The following is a 16,078-nucleotide window of genomic DNA, read 5'->3' on the forward strand; positions in this document are numbered from 1 at the left end:
AAACAATGAGCATGATCACTGTCATTTTCCAATTCCAGGAAAATTCCATTTTCAGGGAAGGGCTGGAGTATTTGGAAAACTGAGATGCATTTTATGTCCTTTTTATAGATTAATTGACCTATTGGTTTGACATTTTAGTGAAATATTCAATTAGCGCCTTGTCTAAGAACTATGCCAGTTAAAGTCTAAGATGTTGATCAGCCTATAATACACCATTGATAATCCTGCATTTACTGTTTCTGATGCATGATGAACAAATTGATTGATAGAAATGCTACTATAGTTTACACTTCTTCTCTTTCAGTCACAAAAATGATTACAGCGACAGTCTAATGTTTATCTACTCAAATACCTACAAAGCAGCAGCGTTTACTTTCCTTGTTATGGCAACAATAAGTGGCATGCATGGTAGACAAGACTTTATAGACAGGAACAAAGCTAGCCAGTTTAGAAGTAAAATGCATGCAAATGTAAGTATTCATAGCAAGTAGAAGTATCATTATTCCCTCTTAAATTAAAGTGTTTTAATACATTACTCGCGCTATATAACAATGATCATATGAATTATAATAATTTGTTATGAGCTACCAAGTCTTTTACTGAGCAATGTGTCAGCAAGGCAGTGTTCAGATTCATTACACAAAAATATAATAATTTAATGATAGGGTTATGTCATTATTATATTCTGTTTTTATACCTTGTCACTAGCATGCACATTGTTGGAGGGACCCAAGCTACATGACCGGCATAATTTTAGCAATTTAAATGAAAACATTTTCTGAAAATAGTAAAATGGGGAAATTGGAAAGCAACTGGGAATGTGAGAGCCCATCTCACCAGCAGAAATAAGGCTTTATCATAGAAATGGCTAATTGGCTCCAAGGCTTTTCTGCCAAAACCTGCCTTCATTTGCCCATTTTGTTAATTTAGTGCTTGGACTGACATGTATAATGGGATAGTCCTTGGCTTTAATATGCCTTTCTGTTATGTCTTTTATAAATTCAAGAGAGCATGGCTCATAGTGTGAATCATTTGATTTTCATATTGTTGTGAACATCTCTCCTAAATAAGAGTTTAAAAAGATCAGAATGATATTTTTAGTACTGTGTGTCTCACGTTTCTTGTCATAAAGCCATCGCTGAACATTGTGAATATCATATTCAGTCATTTGATTGAAATATACTTTTACGACTCAGCTCAACCACATTATCACCTTTATCATGTGTACTTTCAAATGGCTTAAACAGCTTACCTAGTTCATCCACAGAAATGTAATAAATGCTCCACTATCTGCTACATGATTACATTCTTTGTTTACAGTAAAAAGTAGTTCTGAGCACAAGATACTATTTTTCAACACAGGTCAGGAAGTTTTCTTTTTATTTTATGCTCAAACGTATTGGTTTGCAAGATGAACTGTGTGTAGTTGTATAACAGATTAAAGTAGCAGCACTGAATCCCACAATTTAATCTGTGGTTTACCATTTATGTTCAGCCATGTTTTATGATTATTCACACAGAAAATGTTGTTGTTGTTGTTGTAGGGTTTAACGCCATTTTTCAACACACGATAGGCTATACATGGTGGCCAGTATTAATGGTGGAGGAAGAACCCGGGAAAACCCCAGAAAGAACCACCGACACACAAGAAGCTATTGGCAAGCACAGAAAATGTAAACAGTTATATAATTCTCTTTCCAAATTCAAGAAAATGGTGCATTAAGAAAAAATTATTAGTGCCTTGTTGGATTTGAACTGGAGTCAACTTTAACATTAGGCAGTCATTTAACACATGGTCACATAAGCATCTAAGAATAAATTTGAATTTCAAGCTATCTTGTTATTGATACAGCACTGAAAATAGATCTCATAATTCACTCTAGTGAATTATAACTTTAATTTTAATTGAAAAATCCAGTAATTCAAAAGTCTAGCATAAAATAAATAATATAAAATTTGCCAATGTCAGAATGTATCTAAATTCATATACGATGCAAGCAATTTAATTTTCTTTTAACATACCTCTCTGTCACTAAAGGAAAGCAATGGTAGTAATCCATTATATTGACTGCTGGGGATCAAGATTTTGGAGTTAACCAGTTTCTTTGCCTTAAAAAAATTTGTAACCCATATTGTCACAGAATGGATGAATGGATGGCCCCCAAAAAACTACTTCCCAAATGTAAAATTCTAAACTGTTTGCAAAAACACTTTTCCCAACAATTTTTCATGCTTTAATGTGACTGCGCTAAATGTCCATGTTTTAGCTCCTGTCCGTAGTATCCGCTACATATCATGAAGCACACAAGCTTCCTGCCTGGTGAGAACTATTACACCACTTTCATGGTCATTGTGCTTACATGAGTTTGTATTCTACAGTCAGCTTCTTGCGTTTCTTTATTATGTTGAAAAACTAATCTTATTTAATGCATAAATGAAATTAGTAAATAATTTTAGGTCAATTTGTGACACATATTACAAAGCAAAAATCGAGTTTAGAATACAAGATGCATGCATTTCATTAGTGCATTTTATAAAAATGAACAATAGTACACCATAGGCTTTGGTATGCTTTGGTTTGGCTTGGTATTTGAGGACATAGCAACATTTGGTGTCAAGGCAATTGGATTAAAATGTTTTGCCCAGGCTTACACCACAGTAGTTGACACTGGGTTTCAACCTCCACCTTTTTGGTTGTATGTTTAGCATGTGAACTCTGATACACTGCCATTCCTGATATGCTAGTGATCAAAATAAATAATTTGTAATTTATCATGGAAGAAGTATAAAATAGAAATGATGTTAGAGAAAATGTGCAATTGTAGGCTAGCATAAGCTATGTGCAAAGATATAATTAAAAATTGGAATTTTTTTATGCAGTTATAGATATTTGTGTGCAAGTACATGTAATTATGTTTATTAATAATATTGATTTTGCTCCAACAAGAACATATTTTTTTGTAAAAACCATGTGAAAGTTTTAAAACTTTATTTGCAGAGAATTATTTGTAAAGTCATTGCCACTGGTAATTGTTTAGAAACAAATATGGTATAGTTGTTAAAATTTGCAGTTGCTAATAATTCCATCTTAAAGTGCCTGAAATATGTGTCATTTATGTATCACATGTATTGTGCATTATTTTATGGCATTTCTTATATTCTGTGCCATTACTCAGAATTAAAAATTATATCTTGTGCTAACAATATTTTTTTTTGATTACAAAAATATTCTTTTCTCAAGAAATGCTTCGAAATTTAAGAAAACAAGTTTAAAAAAACCATGGCATAATAAAACTGTTTGAATTATAGCTTCAGTTCATGTGAAAACCATGTGATACAGCATACCACATATTAAAGCTTTGTCTATAAACTTCTTAGGGTCCCCGAGTGGTAGTGTGGTCTAAGGTGCTTGCCTTTATAGATCACTGACATCTCACCTCAGCCTGCATGGGTTCTTGTCTCTGACTTTTTTGGTGTGGATATGTGAGGAAGGTAGCCAGTAGTTTCCCATGGGTCAATGTTGCTTCCAGGAGTTTTCCTAGAATTTTTCCTCCACAAATATACTGGCAACCATTTATAGCAAACCTATCATGTGTTGAAAAATGGCATTAAACCCCTAATGACCAACCAACTTCTTAAGTTTGTGGATGATTAAGAGCCAGCACATTTTGTGCCTTTGGAATGTTTTAAAATCAGACTGTAGTAAAGTAGGTAAAAGCAATATGGGGTAAAGTTTGAGCATTGGTTTACGTATGTACTATACAGTACTCAAAGAAAAGAAATTTCAGACCAGGGCTGGTGACTTTAAAAAATCACAAGCGGTGACTCAAATTCTACAAGACTGGACTCTAATCCCATGTTCCCAAAAAGGCCCTAAGTTTTACACTGAAAAAAAATACACAAAATCATTTTAAATTGACTTGTCTTCTGATGTCAACCGGTGCTCAGTTGCTCTATCAATGTCATCATTACTCATTGGATCAGTAGAGCATTAATTAGCATCTGACACGTGTCTTGTGTTACATAGTTCCTCTTGACACTTTTGATGTTGTTGAAAGGTGCAGCTACGTTGTTTAACCAGTGTTTCAGTAGTTATGTGTTTCTAACAAAATCATATTTTTGTTTGGTCTTTCTCTTTTATCCCCCCTCTGCCAAAGGACAGCCCATTTTTAATCAAAGACTTGGAAGCCATCATGAACCAGCTTTGATCCTTGTATTAACTATAATGCCTCAAAAACATCATACATTTGTCCTAAACTCTTCAGGTAACAACAGTAAGGTAATCAGTGTACACATGTTAGCTTTAAACAAATTACTATGCCATGTACCATTTGTACCAGTCACAATGACTGCTGGAACAAAGTCAGACTGGTTCTGACTGGTTTCTGTAATGCGTAGATAGAATATCATTTGTTTTCTTCTTTTTTTCAATTTAAATAAAATTGTTTATATTTCAAAAGCTGTAGTTTTCAGGTATAAAACATTATGTGCAGTAGATGTCCATACAGATTGTATTTTTATCCTATCATAGATAGAATCACATGTATCTTAAAGACAAGATAGCATCAGTTATAGGTAACCCAGACAATCTGTTGCCCACTTTACTTTGTTCACAGAGTTTACAGCTTTCAATAGAAATATGATCTTCATACGGGTAAGAACATACATGGGGATAAATGTTGATAACTTACTAGTCCTTCAACAATTTTAAAATAAAATTCTACGTTTTGTAAGTGAGATCAAAGTTTTCTCAGGCAAATTAGATTGTTTTGACAAGCCTGACAGTCACTTCACTTAGAATACCGCAGGGCCAAATCTGAAATCCGAGTGGCCCCAGGCATTGGATTATCAGATTTTTTAACACTGCAGTACATACTACAAAGAAGGCTTAGTGGAATGGTCAGCTGTTATATATATGTATGTAAGCCAGTTGAATGATATTGTGCCCTCTTGGGGCTTTTTGTTTAGATTTTGTAATTGCTGCAGTATGGTCGCTTGTTTTGAAGAATACATTACCTGGTATTGTTTAAGCTATCTAATAAGTTGCTATACAGAAGGATTTTAAAAAGCAGAGATAGTTTTATATCAACTGCACAGCAAATATGCCAGTCAGCTATGAACAAATAGAAAATGCAGCCTGTAGAAAAATGGAGGTGTTCCTTCCCATATGTTTAGATGGTCCAGTTGCTCCCATTCCCTGACCAGTTTTGTTGGTCGTTGTAACTCATCAAAGTGAAAAATTCAGAAAAATGCACTGGTTCAACAAATGCAGTGTGTCTTCATTGTGATGTTTATATACCCAGAAACCTGGCATGACTGAGATGTAAGGTATATAAACCTCATGCTGACATGGTATGGAGTATTTATAGAAACTTCACATCAGTGAGACACGATATATTAACCTGATACCAACAGGATATGGTTATCAAGATAAATCAGTATAAGTAAAAATAATTAGTTTGAAAACAAATCACTTCTGAGACAGCCTTAGATGGAAGCTGTTGGGAAAACAACCTTTGTATAGTATAATGAGTTTTTATTATTATTTACAATAAAGTCAAATACAGTGAGAGGAGTAAACAATTGGGAAAAACAAATAATAAATGGCAATCTAGTGAAGGTCACTGAGTTTGAATTGAAAGGCATCCTGTAATTTGACTGCTTTTAAAGATGGTTTCTTACTGTATGTATCTACCTCAGGAAATTCGACTTCACTTAATGCATAAGTTGTTTGTAATTTCCTCTTCTTGGTTTGTATATTTCAGAGACTTATGATGGACACAATATGGTTATACATGTTCCGGGGAGGATTTAAGTGGTCATTTAGAGTGGGAGTATTTGTCGGTTCATTTTTGTAAGTGATTGACATTTTCCTTTTGTTTAGTTCACATTCATGTATTATGTTTGTCTTGGCATCAGATTGTCACAGAAGACAAGATAACTGCTGTCAAAGTGCTTGTCTTATTGTCAGTTGACAACAAGTCAGAATATTTGTAAATGACTGTGTTTCCCAGTGATGAATCCTCAAAAGTTTTTTGCAAATAATTTCATCAAAGACCACAGAAGAAATGAAATGAAGGTTGTAAAACTAACTGGCAAAGTGGGCATGATCCATCGGGGACAAGTCTGAATTTTTTAAAACATTTATGTGAATACACAATAGGTAAGGGGCCTCAAGTGGTCTAAAGCGCTTTCCATTTCGGATCACTGCCATCTCACCTCTGTCTGCGTGGGTTCAAGTCTCACATTTGGCCAATGTGGGTATGTGAGAAAGCCTGCCAGTAGCTTCTCGTGGGTCAGTGGTTCTTTCCAAGGGTTTTCCCGGGTTCTTCCTCCATCATTTAATACTGTCCACCATGTATAGCCTATCGTGTGCTGAAAAAGGGCATTAAACCCTACAACAACAACACCAACAACATAATAGATAATAAATGTGCTTGCCATGCAACCTGTCTGTAAAGAATTATAACTATTTGGCTGCTTATTGATGTTTGAGGCACAAAAGAATGCCAAAAGAATATTGAAAGTTATTGAAACAGGAATGGTTGTAAACTTCTTTTATCCTTTCATTTATCAATATAAATAAATTTCTTTGCTGTGGTTGTTTTCATACAAGATAAGACTGTGTAGGTCGTGGCTAAAGTAGTGTAATCACTAAATTGAGAGTTACTAGTTGACATTTATTATCAGTCATTAAAATAAGCAAAGTGAAATTTAAAACTGCTTGTAGTGATATAGGTTCAAACCTTTTGTTTTAGTTTTCAGTTGATTAAGGTGTATTAGGTCATAAACAATAGATTTCTTTTTACTGGAACATGTTCGTGAGACTAGATTTTATCTTTATTTCAGAATGGTATCTCAGTCTATTGCCACATACAGAAACAAGTCCAGTCTACTGGAATATATCATAGCTGGAGGTAAGATGTATGAAAATCCAGTTGAAAACATTGGTTTTCAGTTTCAGTGTAAACAAAAACACTATGAATTGGAAATTTCTAGTCAGATCAGTTTTCTACACTTTTCTGGAGAATAAGGCATGTGAAACCTTTGAATGCCAAAAGACTTGGAACCAGATGAAAAATTAGGGCTCTTAGATAACTGATGTTCATCATTTTCATCCAAGAATGAGATGTGACCGAATACGTATATATTTTTGTTGTTGACAAAACATCAATAGCCATTCAGTATTCAACTTAGATATCTGTGACAATTGAGATATCACTGGTTCTGTATATGTTTCCTTGTTGGATTTTATTATACCCCTTCTGCTGATGAGGTGGACATATATAGGCACAAACTGGTGCATATAGGCACAAACTGGCATATATTGACACAAACTGGCATATATAGACATAAACAAACTAATTAGACTGGAATGTTAATTTTTGGCTAATTTATTATACTTTAATCATAAGGCAGTCAAAACATGCTTATTTCAGCCAAGAGGAAACATTTAAAATGATGAAAATGACATGCTGCATGACTCTTTTTAAAAATTCCATGATAAGAATTTGGCCAGGTCAGATCTCTTCCATTTGCATGCAACAGTACCTGCAGTGATAGTGATACAATGAAAATCATTCTACACATGAGGTTACTGTTGCATACAGTTTATATTAAAAAGAATTCCAGTAATAATTTTGAGCCAGTCTGCAACCTTTATTTGTTTAAATATTGTATTTAAGAATTAGGTGCCTATGACATAAAAATCATTCTTTTCTTAGTTATAATTACTCACAGTCATCAGCATTTTAAATTTTTTAAATTTTAATTTTAATTCTGATTTTAAAGATGGCAATCAATTTGTTTCAGTTTTGGAGCCCAGTCATAATAAACTGATACAGAATTTTCCACAAAAGAATAAAAGTTTTCCCCAAAAACATTTTTGAATCAAAGTGTATATCCTAAGTTAAATGAATTACAAAGCACACTGCACTGTGACTATGAGAAAGGGAGGTAATCCAGGATTATTACAGAGACTTTAGTTGGTACAGCATATTGAGAAGATGACTATATGGCATTGAATGTGCTTACATAAAATCTGTAGCATTTATTTTTGTTCCTTTGGAAGTCACAACTCCTTCTTTGCAGACGTAAGTTTTCACCACCCTTGAGAGACCATGCAGTCTCCTTCAGCAGTAATGAAAACCTTTATTGAAAATTGTTTCAGTTATCAAAGGAAGATGTTTTGTTGACAAATAGGGTGAATGTACCTGAGGTGAAGAGAGGTCTATGTGTAAAGACTTCAGGAAAATATTTGAAAAGTGGAGGAAATATTTGAGAAAGTGGATGAAATTGATGGAATAATCAGAACAAAATTATTATACATTAATTGCCACGTTACAGAAGGAAGATAACAGACTTAACAGATATCATGTAACCTTGGGGAAATCTACCCAGTTTGACAAAATAGTGAAAAATGCAATTTTTTGTTGAACAAACATTTGTATAAAGCCTGTACATTTTGCTGTGCTATTCATATATAGTTGCCATCATCTAGTTCCACTTTTGAGAGGCAAATATTGTTAATCATTCATTCATTGGCTCGAATTTACAGCTTAGATTTTTGTGAACAGATGTTATTAACAATGCTGCTGAGAGAATGCATTACAATTAAGCTAGCCCTGTTTTTCCATCAAATACAGTACCTGATCACATCACATTAAGATAACTTTCTTTGGTTTCTCTGAATCCAGCCTTCTTGAAAAGACCAAAACAATGTCTTTCTGTCCATATATATATATATACATATACAATAATAATGAGAACTTTGTGTAGTGCCTAATCTTTAGAAGCTCTAAGCGCTTTACAACATTAGAGAACACCTATAAGATAAAAAACATATAATGATATGATTACAAAAACAAACACCATGAAATTAGAAAACATTTTTTAAAAAAACATGCTGAGAATATTTAAGGTAGGAAACATTATTAGGTCTTTAAGTTTGTTCTTGCAGTCAGAATAAGTGAATTTTGAGAGCCCTCTTGAATGTGATCACTGTGTCTTTGTGTCTAAGTTCACTGGGCAAGTCATTCCACATTGCTGGGCCCTGTTATGCAAGAGAACGCTGTCCATATGACTGTTTTCATAGTGGAAATAATGAGTATATGATTGTCAAAAGAGGAGCGCAAGTATCTTGCTGGTGTGTACATGGGTGAGGTCGGAGAGGTATGTTGGACTAGAGTCAGACAGTGAAACGTAGCACAGAGAACAAATTTCGTGTTTGATTCTGGATTGAATGGATAGCCAGTGTAGGGTACAGAGCAGCAGGGAGGTGTGTTCTGATCGTGGTACTGTAGGTATGATCTGAGCAGCTGTGTTTTGAACTTTTTGAAGTTTCTGGAGCAGATATTGAGATGAACCAGACATAATTGAGTTAAAATAGTCCAGTCTTTAAAGTACTAATGAATACACAAGTGTTTTAGTAGCATCAACTGAAAGATATTTGCGAATTGAGCTGATGTGTCTCAGCTCAAGATATGCAGCCTTGCTTATGTTCATGACATGTTGGTGCAGTGAGAGTACTGTCCAGAGTAACACCTAGGTTTCATACTGATTGTGTGAATTTAATGTTGGTGTTGCTGATATTTATTGTTTGAGGTAAAGGATGTGAATGAAAAAGTCTTTATGTTGTGATAGGAAGGGCCTCAGTTTTATCATCATTCATCTGCAGCTTGTTACATGTCATCCATGATTTCACATCAGAAATGCACCTCTCTACACCTTGGATGGTAGCATCAACTTCAGTTGTGTGGCTAGATTTGTATATTTGGGTGTCATCAGCGTACAATTGGCGAGACACTGGATGATGATCTATGACACTTGAGAGTGACTGAGTGTACAGAATGAAGAGAACAGGTCCAAGAACAGACCCTGTGGAACACCACAACATAGATCAACTGGGCTGGAGTGTATTCCATTTGCAGATACAGTTTATGTCCTGTTGACCAAGTAGGACCACAGTAAAGCAGTATCATGAATACCAAATACATGCTGGAGACGGTGAAGTAATATATCATGGTCTATTGTGTCAAATGCTGCAGACAAATCAAGGAGGGTGAGGACTGTAATCTTTCTGCTATCCAATGCAGAAAGAATGTCATTAACTACTTGTAGAAGAGTAGTTTCAGTACTGTGGCAAGAGCGATATGCAGATTGTACATTGCTAAAGAGACTTTGAATTCAGATGAGATACAAGCTGGGATAGAACAACCTTTTCTAAGATTTTTTATATGAATGGGAGATTAGAAACTGGGTGGTAGTTATTTAAATCGTTATGGTCTAATGTTAGTTACTTCAGCAGAGGCTTTACAATGGCAGTTTTGAAAAATGATGGGAATTCCTCGGATTAGAGAGAGGTATTAATAACATCAGTTAGTGATGGCAATACTGGATCTAAGTACTCAAGCAGCAGTGATGTTGGAATTTCACATGACTTTAGTGCACTCTTTATCAGGACTGAACGTACGAAATCCATAGAGACACGTTCAAATGCTGCTAACGGTTGCCGCTCAAATTCTATATCCCAGCTGTATGGTGACAACGAGTCAGTTGAAATTGTGGTGTCAAGCTTATCTCTAATGGGTTATACTTTGTCACGGAAGAAATTTGCAAACATATCTGGAAGGTCGACTAGAGAGAAGGTAGTTGGAAGTGGTGTAGGTTTGTTCCTTGACATTAGCTTGTTAGTAATCTCAAAGAGCTCTTTGCAGCTGGAACTTTCCATGATCTTAGTAGTGTTGTGGGCTTATTTCACTGCATGGACTATATTTGTGACATTCTTCTTAGCGGCTTCATAGATTTGCTTATGAATAGTGAGTCTGGTGGAAAGCCAGAGCCTCTCAGCTTTATGGCAGTCTCTTTTAGCAGTGCGAAGCTGGTCCCTATCACTGCTATACCATGGAGAACACTTTTGAATTGATACTCTGCACTTGGTAGCTGGGGCATGTTTGTCAAGCAATGAACGCAGGCAGTTATCAAGTTGTGCTGTGGTAGGCAGTAAGCAAGTTGTGAGGTTAGCTTGGATGTCGTGCATTAGTTTGGTTCTATTTATCATACGGAGGTTTCTCTTAGTAGCAGATAAAGGTGGAGGGTTAGGGACTGATATGTCAAGATGGCTTATAATGCAGAGGTGATCTGATGCAAGGTCATGGGATACCAGGGAGGACCGTAGAATGTTATCATCAGATCTATGAAGAATCCAGTCTAAAATGTGACCATGTTTATGAATGGGTTGGTTAACTGACTGTTTAAGGTTGCATATGCATATATATATGGCAAGGTTAGCTCCCCTTTCTACCCAATGGATGGCTATCATTATACCTGGTTTAAACCAGTTTCAACTTTTGCTGCCATCCGGTAAAGATGACCTCTCAATTAGTTGTTCTCAAATGTTGGTTGCTGACCCGTTGGGAGCCACAGGGTTATTCCAGGGGAGCCTAGAGGTACAACAGGTAGCATGTGAGGGTTGGCACAATTGTTTAGGAAGTTAAGAAGAGATCATCGTACTCGAAAAGGTTGGAAACCACTGCTCTGGACAATCCCGATAAATTCTATATCTTAAGTTTAATCACCAACATGTCTTTTTGAATGGTACAGAAAGACAAAATGTTGTTTTACAAGGTGCATAGAACATTTTTTTTGAATTTCTGTGCATGTTTTTCAAAATTACTGTACTATTCATTATTATCATATGTGATTTAAATCAGTAACATTTAATTTTAGTAGAGAAATTTTTGGGTGCTGTACTTAACTGTTACACTTCAAGTTGCCATTGCATGACATGGCCTTTGCAAGGAGTGGTAGCTACAGACTGTGAAAGTACAGCCTTTGACCTAGACCTGAACTTGCACTTGGGAACTTTTGACAGTGAGACAGTCTAGTGTTGAGTTCCACAGGTATCTCCCACAGATCCTTAGAAACAAATTGTCACTTGTTGTACTAATCTAGGAGATGTTCATCCTATTAGTAAAGCAGTCACATGCCCACTGAGAGAAACAGGTAGAAGTAGGGTGTTCACCATTTCCACCTTCGCTTATCTATTCTCCTGATATAATGTGATCAGGCAATGTATTTGATGGAGAAATAAGATTTTGTTTTCAGTAGATTATGTTTTTTTCTTATCAGATTACAATTAATCCCACCTTTCCATGTAACATGAGCATCCCTCAAGTAAAATTCTGTTTTAAACTGGGCTAACAGTAGACACCTAGCTTGTAAAAGAGAAATTAACCTGTAAGAGTTGTTTGATAGGAGTTACTGACCTTTTCAACTTTGAAGCTGCATGCAGTGTATGAATCTTCTGACTACAGCTGGTCTCACAGATTTCACTGGAACTCCATAAAACATGGGCATATGGTGATGATGATCATCAGATGTGCATATCACCAAATCTTTCTGTTCTTTGGATTTGTGTTAGAGTTAATGCCTTTTATCCACATCAGTCCTTATAACGACTATGACAAAATCTTATGAACACAACTAGGTCGAAGTTTTCAGTGAATCACCATGAAACTTTGTTCATGTTAGGATCATCATTTAAAGAGATGCATATCTACAACTCACGTTACTCTTGCAGTTTAATTCATTGTTAGATTCGTGTAAAGCCAGCTTGTGTTAAAGAATTTTTTTATGTAGATTGCTGTATTGTCAAGGTCCAAGGCATGCAAAATTTACATTAATGTTTTGTTTTTTTCTTATTAGCATATATTATGCTAACCCCTGAATGAATGTTTTTCATACTTTTGATGCTTATGAAGCTAAGACAGTTCATTTAGTGACACACATATGCTGCCTTGACCTTGGATCAAGCTCCCAGTTATACAATTTATATTTTAAGATTTGGTATAAGTTTTTATTAGCTTGTTACACAATAAGTACAAAATCTTGTTATCACTTTTGACAATACTCTCCCATTACACCAACATGAACATATGCAAAACTGCATATCTGGAGCTAATACACATCATCTCCATTCAGTTTTCTTTTAGCTGATACCACTAAACACTTGTGTGTTCCTTAGTACTTTCTAGACTGGTCCGCTTTAATTCTCTTTAGTCTGATTCTTCTTAATATCTACTTCAGAAACTTCAGCTGCTCAGATTATCCTTAGAGTACCAAGTACTATGCACTCCTCGCCCCCCCCCCCCCCCCTTGCTCTGTACCCTCCACTGGCTACCCATTTGCTTCAGAATCAAGCACAAAATCTGTTCTCTGTGGTACATTTGGATGACTGACTCGAGTCCAAAATGCCTATCTGATCTCCATGTAAATCCTTCTAGACTCTTATGATCTTCTGACACTCATATCCTTATTATTCCCATAAAAGGCCTATGGACAGTGTTTTTGCATACCATGGTTCGCTGCCTGAAATGATTTGGACTTGGACATTGTGTCAGTCTATTACAACTGCAAGAAGATTTGGCCATTGTGGCAGTCTATTTCAACTGCAAGAAGATTTGGTCATTGTGGCAGTCTATTTCAACTGCAAGAAGATTTGGCCATTGTGGCAGTCTATTTCAACTGCAAGAAGATTTGGCCATTGTGTCAGTCTATTTCAACTGCAAGAAGATTTGGCCATTGTGGCAGTCTATTTCAACTGCAAGAAGATTTGGCCATTGTGGCAGTCTATTTCAACTGCAAGAAGAGACTTAAGACTTAACAGTGTTTCGGGGCCTCAAGTGGTCTAAAGCGCTCACCAGTGTGGATCATTGCCATCTCACCTCTGTCTGCATGGGTTCGGCCAATGTGGGTATGTGAGAAAGCTTGCCAATAGCTCGTGGGTCGGTGGTTCTTTCTGAGGTTTTCCCTGGTTCTTCCACCACCAGTTATACTGGCTGCCATGTATAGCTTATCTTGTGATGAAAAATGGCATTAAACCCTACAACAACAACACAGTGTTTCCTTACCTTAATTATTTTCAGCTTTGTTTTGTGTTTAATTTCAGTCTCTGTATCTGCACTTATAACAAATATTGTAAAGCACTTAGAGCTTGTAAAGATTAGGTGCTGTACTAAGATTAGAAGATAAGAATTCTTTATTTCAGGCTACATAGTCCATACATCTGAATTAAAATACAGATATAAAGTAAAAACATTGTAAACATAAAACATATATATCATGTATACAGATACATCTACACAATTAACTGTGCCCTGCATTGTTAAGAATGAAATTAAGTGGTATATTTAAAGAGTAATCTACTAATAATATGAGAATTTAAATGAATGTCATAGTTCCATAGAGATTTCAGTATACAGTTCTTACTACTAGATATTCTTGTCATCATTGAGAAAACATACTTTCTCATTACTTCATCAAAATTGAATATATTATAATTTACAGACACGTTGGAGGCACTGTTCCACCTAGGAAGACCTAATATAAAACGAAGACTATTATTATAACCATGACTAGTTTTCTTTTCATACATTCACTAAAGTTTGTCCACAGAGGAGCACAATACATAGTGAAACAATAAGATTTGAATAATCTAATTTTGATATTCAATGAACAATTCTTAAATTTGCATAGAAGCATGTTTGTTCGCGTACACAAAAATCTGTCATGTCTCATCATATATCATTATCTACTAAGTCATTAGTAGTAGTAGTAGTAGTAGTAGTAGTATTTCCTAAACCCGTTGAGGGATTTTCTTTGTATTTGGGATGAATCAATGTGAATTGTTAAAAAATCATAGTGTCTTCACACTGTCCCACTTCACCTAAGGACCTTAATAACAGAAAATGCATTAAGGTCTTGACTAAAACAAATTTCATTTGCTTACTTCCTATTTGTCTATTTCCTAAACTGTTTGATGTAATTTTTCATACCTTGAATTAATCAATTTGAAGCTAAGGCAGCTAAAATGGTTTCAAGCATGCTTGCCCATTTGACATAAGGGTATATGTCACAGTCATAGCAATTTTGTGTTAAGGTTTTTGGTTCAGGTTTTTTCATTTGCTTATATTTTCTAAATCCCTTGATGGTTTTAGTTCATACATTGGAAGAATTTTTATGAAGCTAAAATAATTCTTTCTGTCTTTCAACTTTTGATTTAAGGTTATACTTTTTAAAGCAATACTTTGTATGTATTTTTTTTTAAGCAGGTCCAGGGTTTCTTGTATTTCTGTTTGTTTTTTCCTGTTAAATATAATAACAATTTACTTGATGTTTACCCATTTGTCAGTATATTTCTCTATAGATTTCATCAAAGTCCATAGTACACAATTTTCAAGCAGGCAAATTTATGGTTTAGAAAACCTCTGTATTTATGATATATGTGTTGATCACCTTTTTAAATTACATGTTTATCTCCCTTGTAGGTGTAACTGGAGGTTTAATGAAGATGAATCTTGGACTGAAGGGATTTGTTGTTGGTTCTATAGTTGGCGCTGTTTTTGGGTAACTAATTATCAAATATAGCTCAAAGCATTTTATGTTGAAAAATATCTATCCATTTTTATTTCTTGACTTTGCAAACTACTTTTATATTATGGAAACTTAACTTGGTATATATTGATCAAAGTGGTAAAATTGGACAAATTCAACATTTATGTCCTCATTCTTCAAATGGTGTTTACAATTTTTTTTTAAATTAAGACATTATTTAGATTTGACATGTAATTTGAATAATAATTATATGGCAAGAAATGTTTCATTAAAGAACTTTTACAAGTAAATTTGTACAAAGTAGGGCAGTAAAGAATTCTGTTTACTTTCAGGTGTAATAATATAAATTGCGTTTACTTTTGAAAATGTTGATTACAGTTACTGATTTTTGGGTGGAATAATTGATTAAAATAAATTACTTTTTGAATGTAATTACTGCTTTTCATTGCCTTAGAATATATCATGTGTTGCTAGCAAAGCATAAGCATAATCACTTTTTCAATGGCATTGTCCTACGTGTCAAAATGTTTGCTCAATGTCAATTATGTGTTGTTCAATGTTTTTTGCTCAGTGTCAGTTATGTCAATTACACTGTTGTATGTACAGTAACGAAACATGAAGGTTGTGTTTATTTAGAGGGGCGCTACTCACTACAAGTAAAAAAAAAGTATGTCACATTGACCTA

The 16,078-nt window shown here is 34.9% G+C and overlaps 1 protein-coding gene across 3 annotated transcripts in view; it reads left to right on the plus strand.

Annotated features, from left to right (window-relative positions):
• LOC149788056 (complex I assembly factor TIMMDC1, mitochondrial-like) overlaps positions 1-16,078 on the plus strand; it is a 28,630-nt gene that overhangs the window by 2,448 nt on the left and 10,104 nt on the right. For 2 of the 3 annotated variants that reach the window (XM_089974342.1, XM_089974341.1), the window contains exons 3-6: positions 305-470; positions 5,766-5,854; positions 6,850-6,917; positions 15,327-15,405. In XM_089974342.1, the coding sequence (XP_089830468.1) occupies positions 305-470; positions 5,766-5,854; positions 6,850-6,917; positions 15,327-15,405 (402 nt within the window). The remainder of the gene's footprint in view (positions 1-304; positions 471-5,765; positions 5,855-6,849; positions 6,918-15,326; positions 15,406-16,078) is intronic. The other variant, XM_089974343.1, reaches the window with a different exon arrangement.

The sequence above is a fragment of the Sinohyriopsis cumingii genome, chromosome 11 (assembly GCF_028554795.1).
Source record: "Sinohyriopsis cumingii isolate HCF-2022 chromosome 11, ASM2855479v2, whole genome shotgun sequence".
Lineage (NCBI taxonomy): Eukaryota > Metazoa > Mollusca > Bivalvia > Unionida > Unionidae > Sinohyriopsis > Sinohyriopsis cumingii.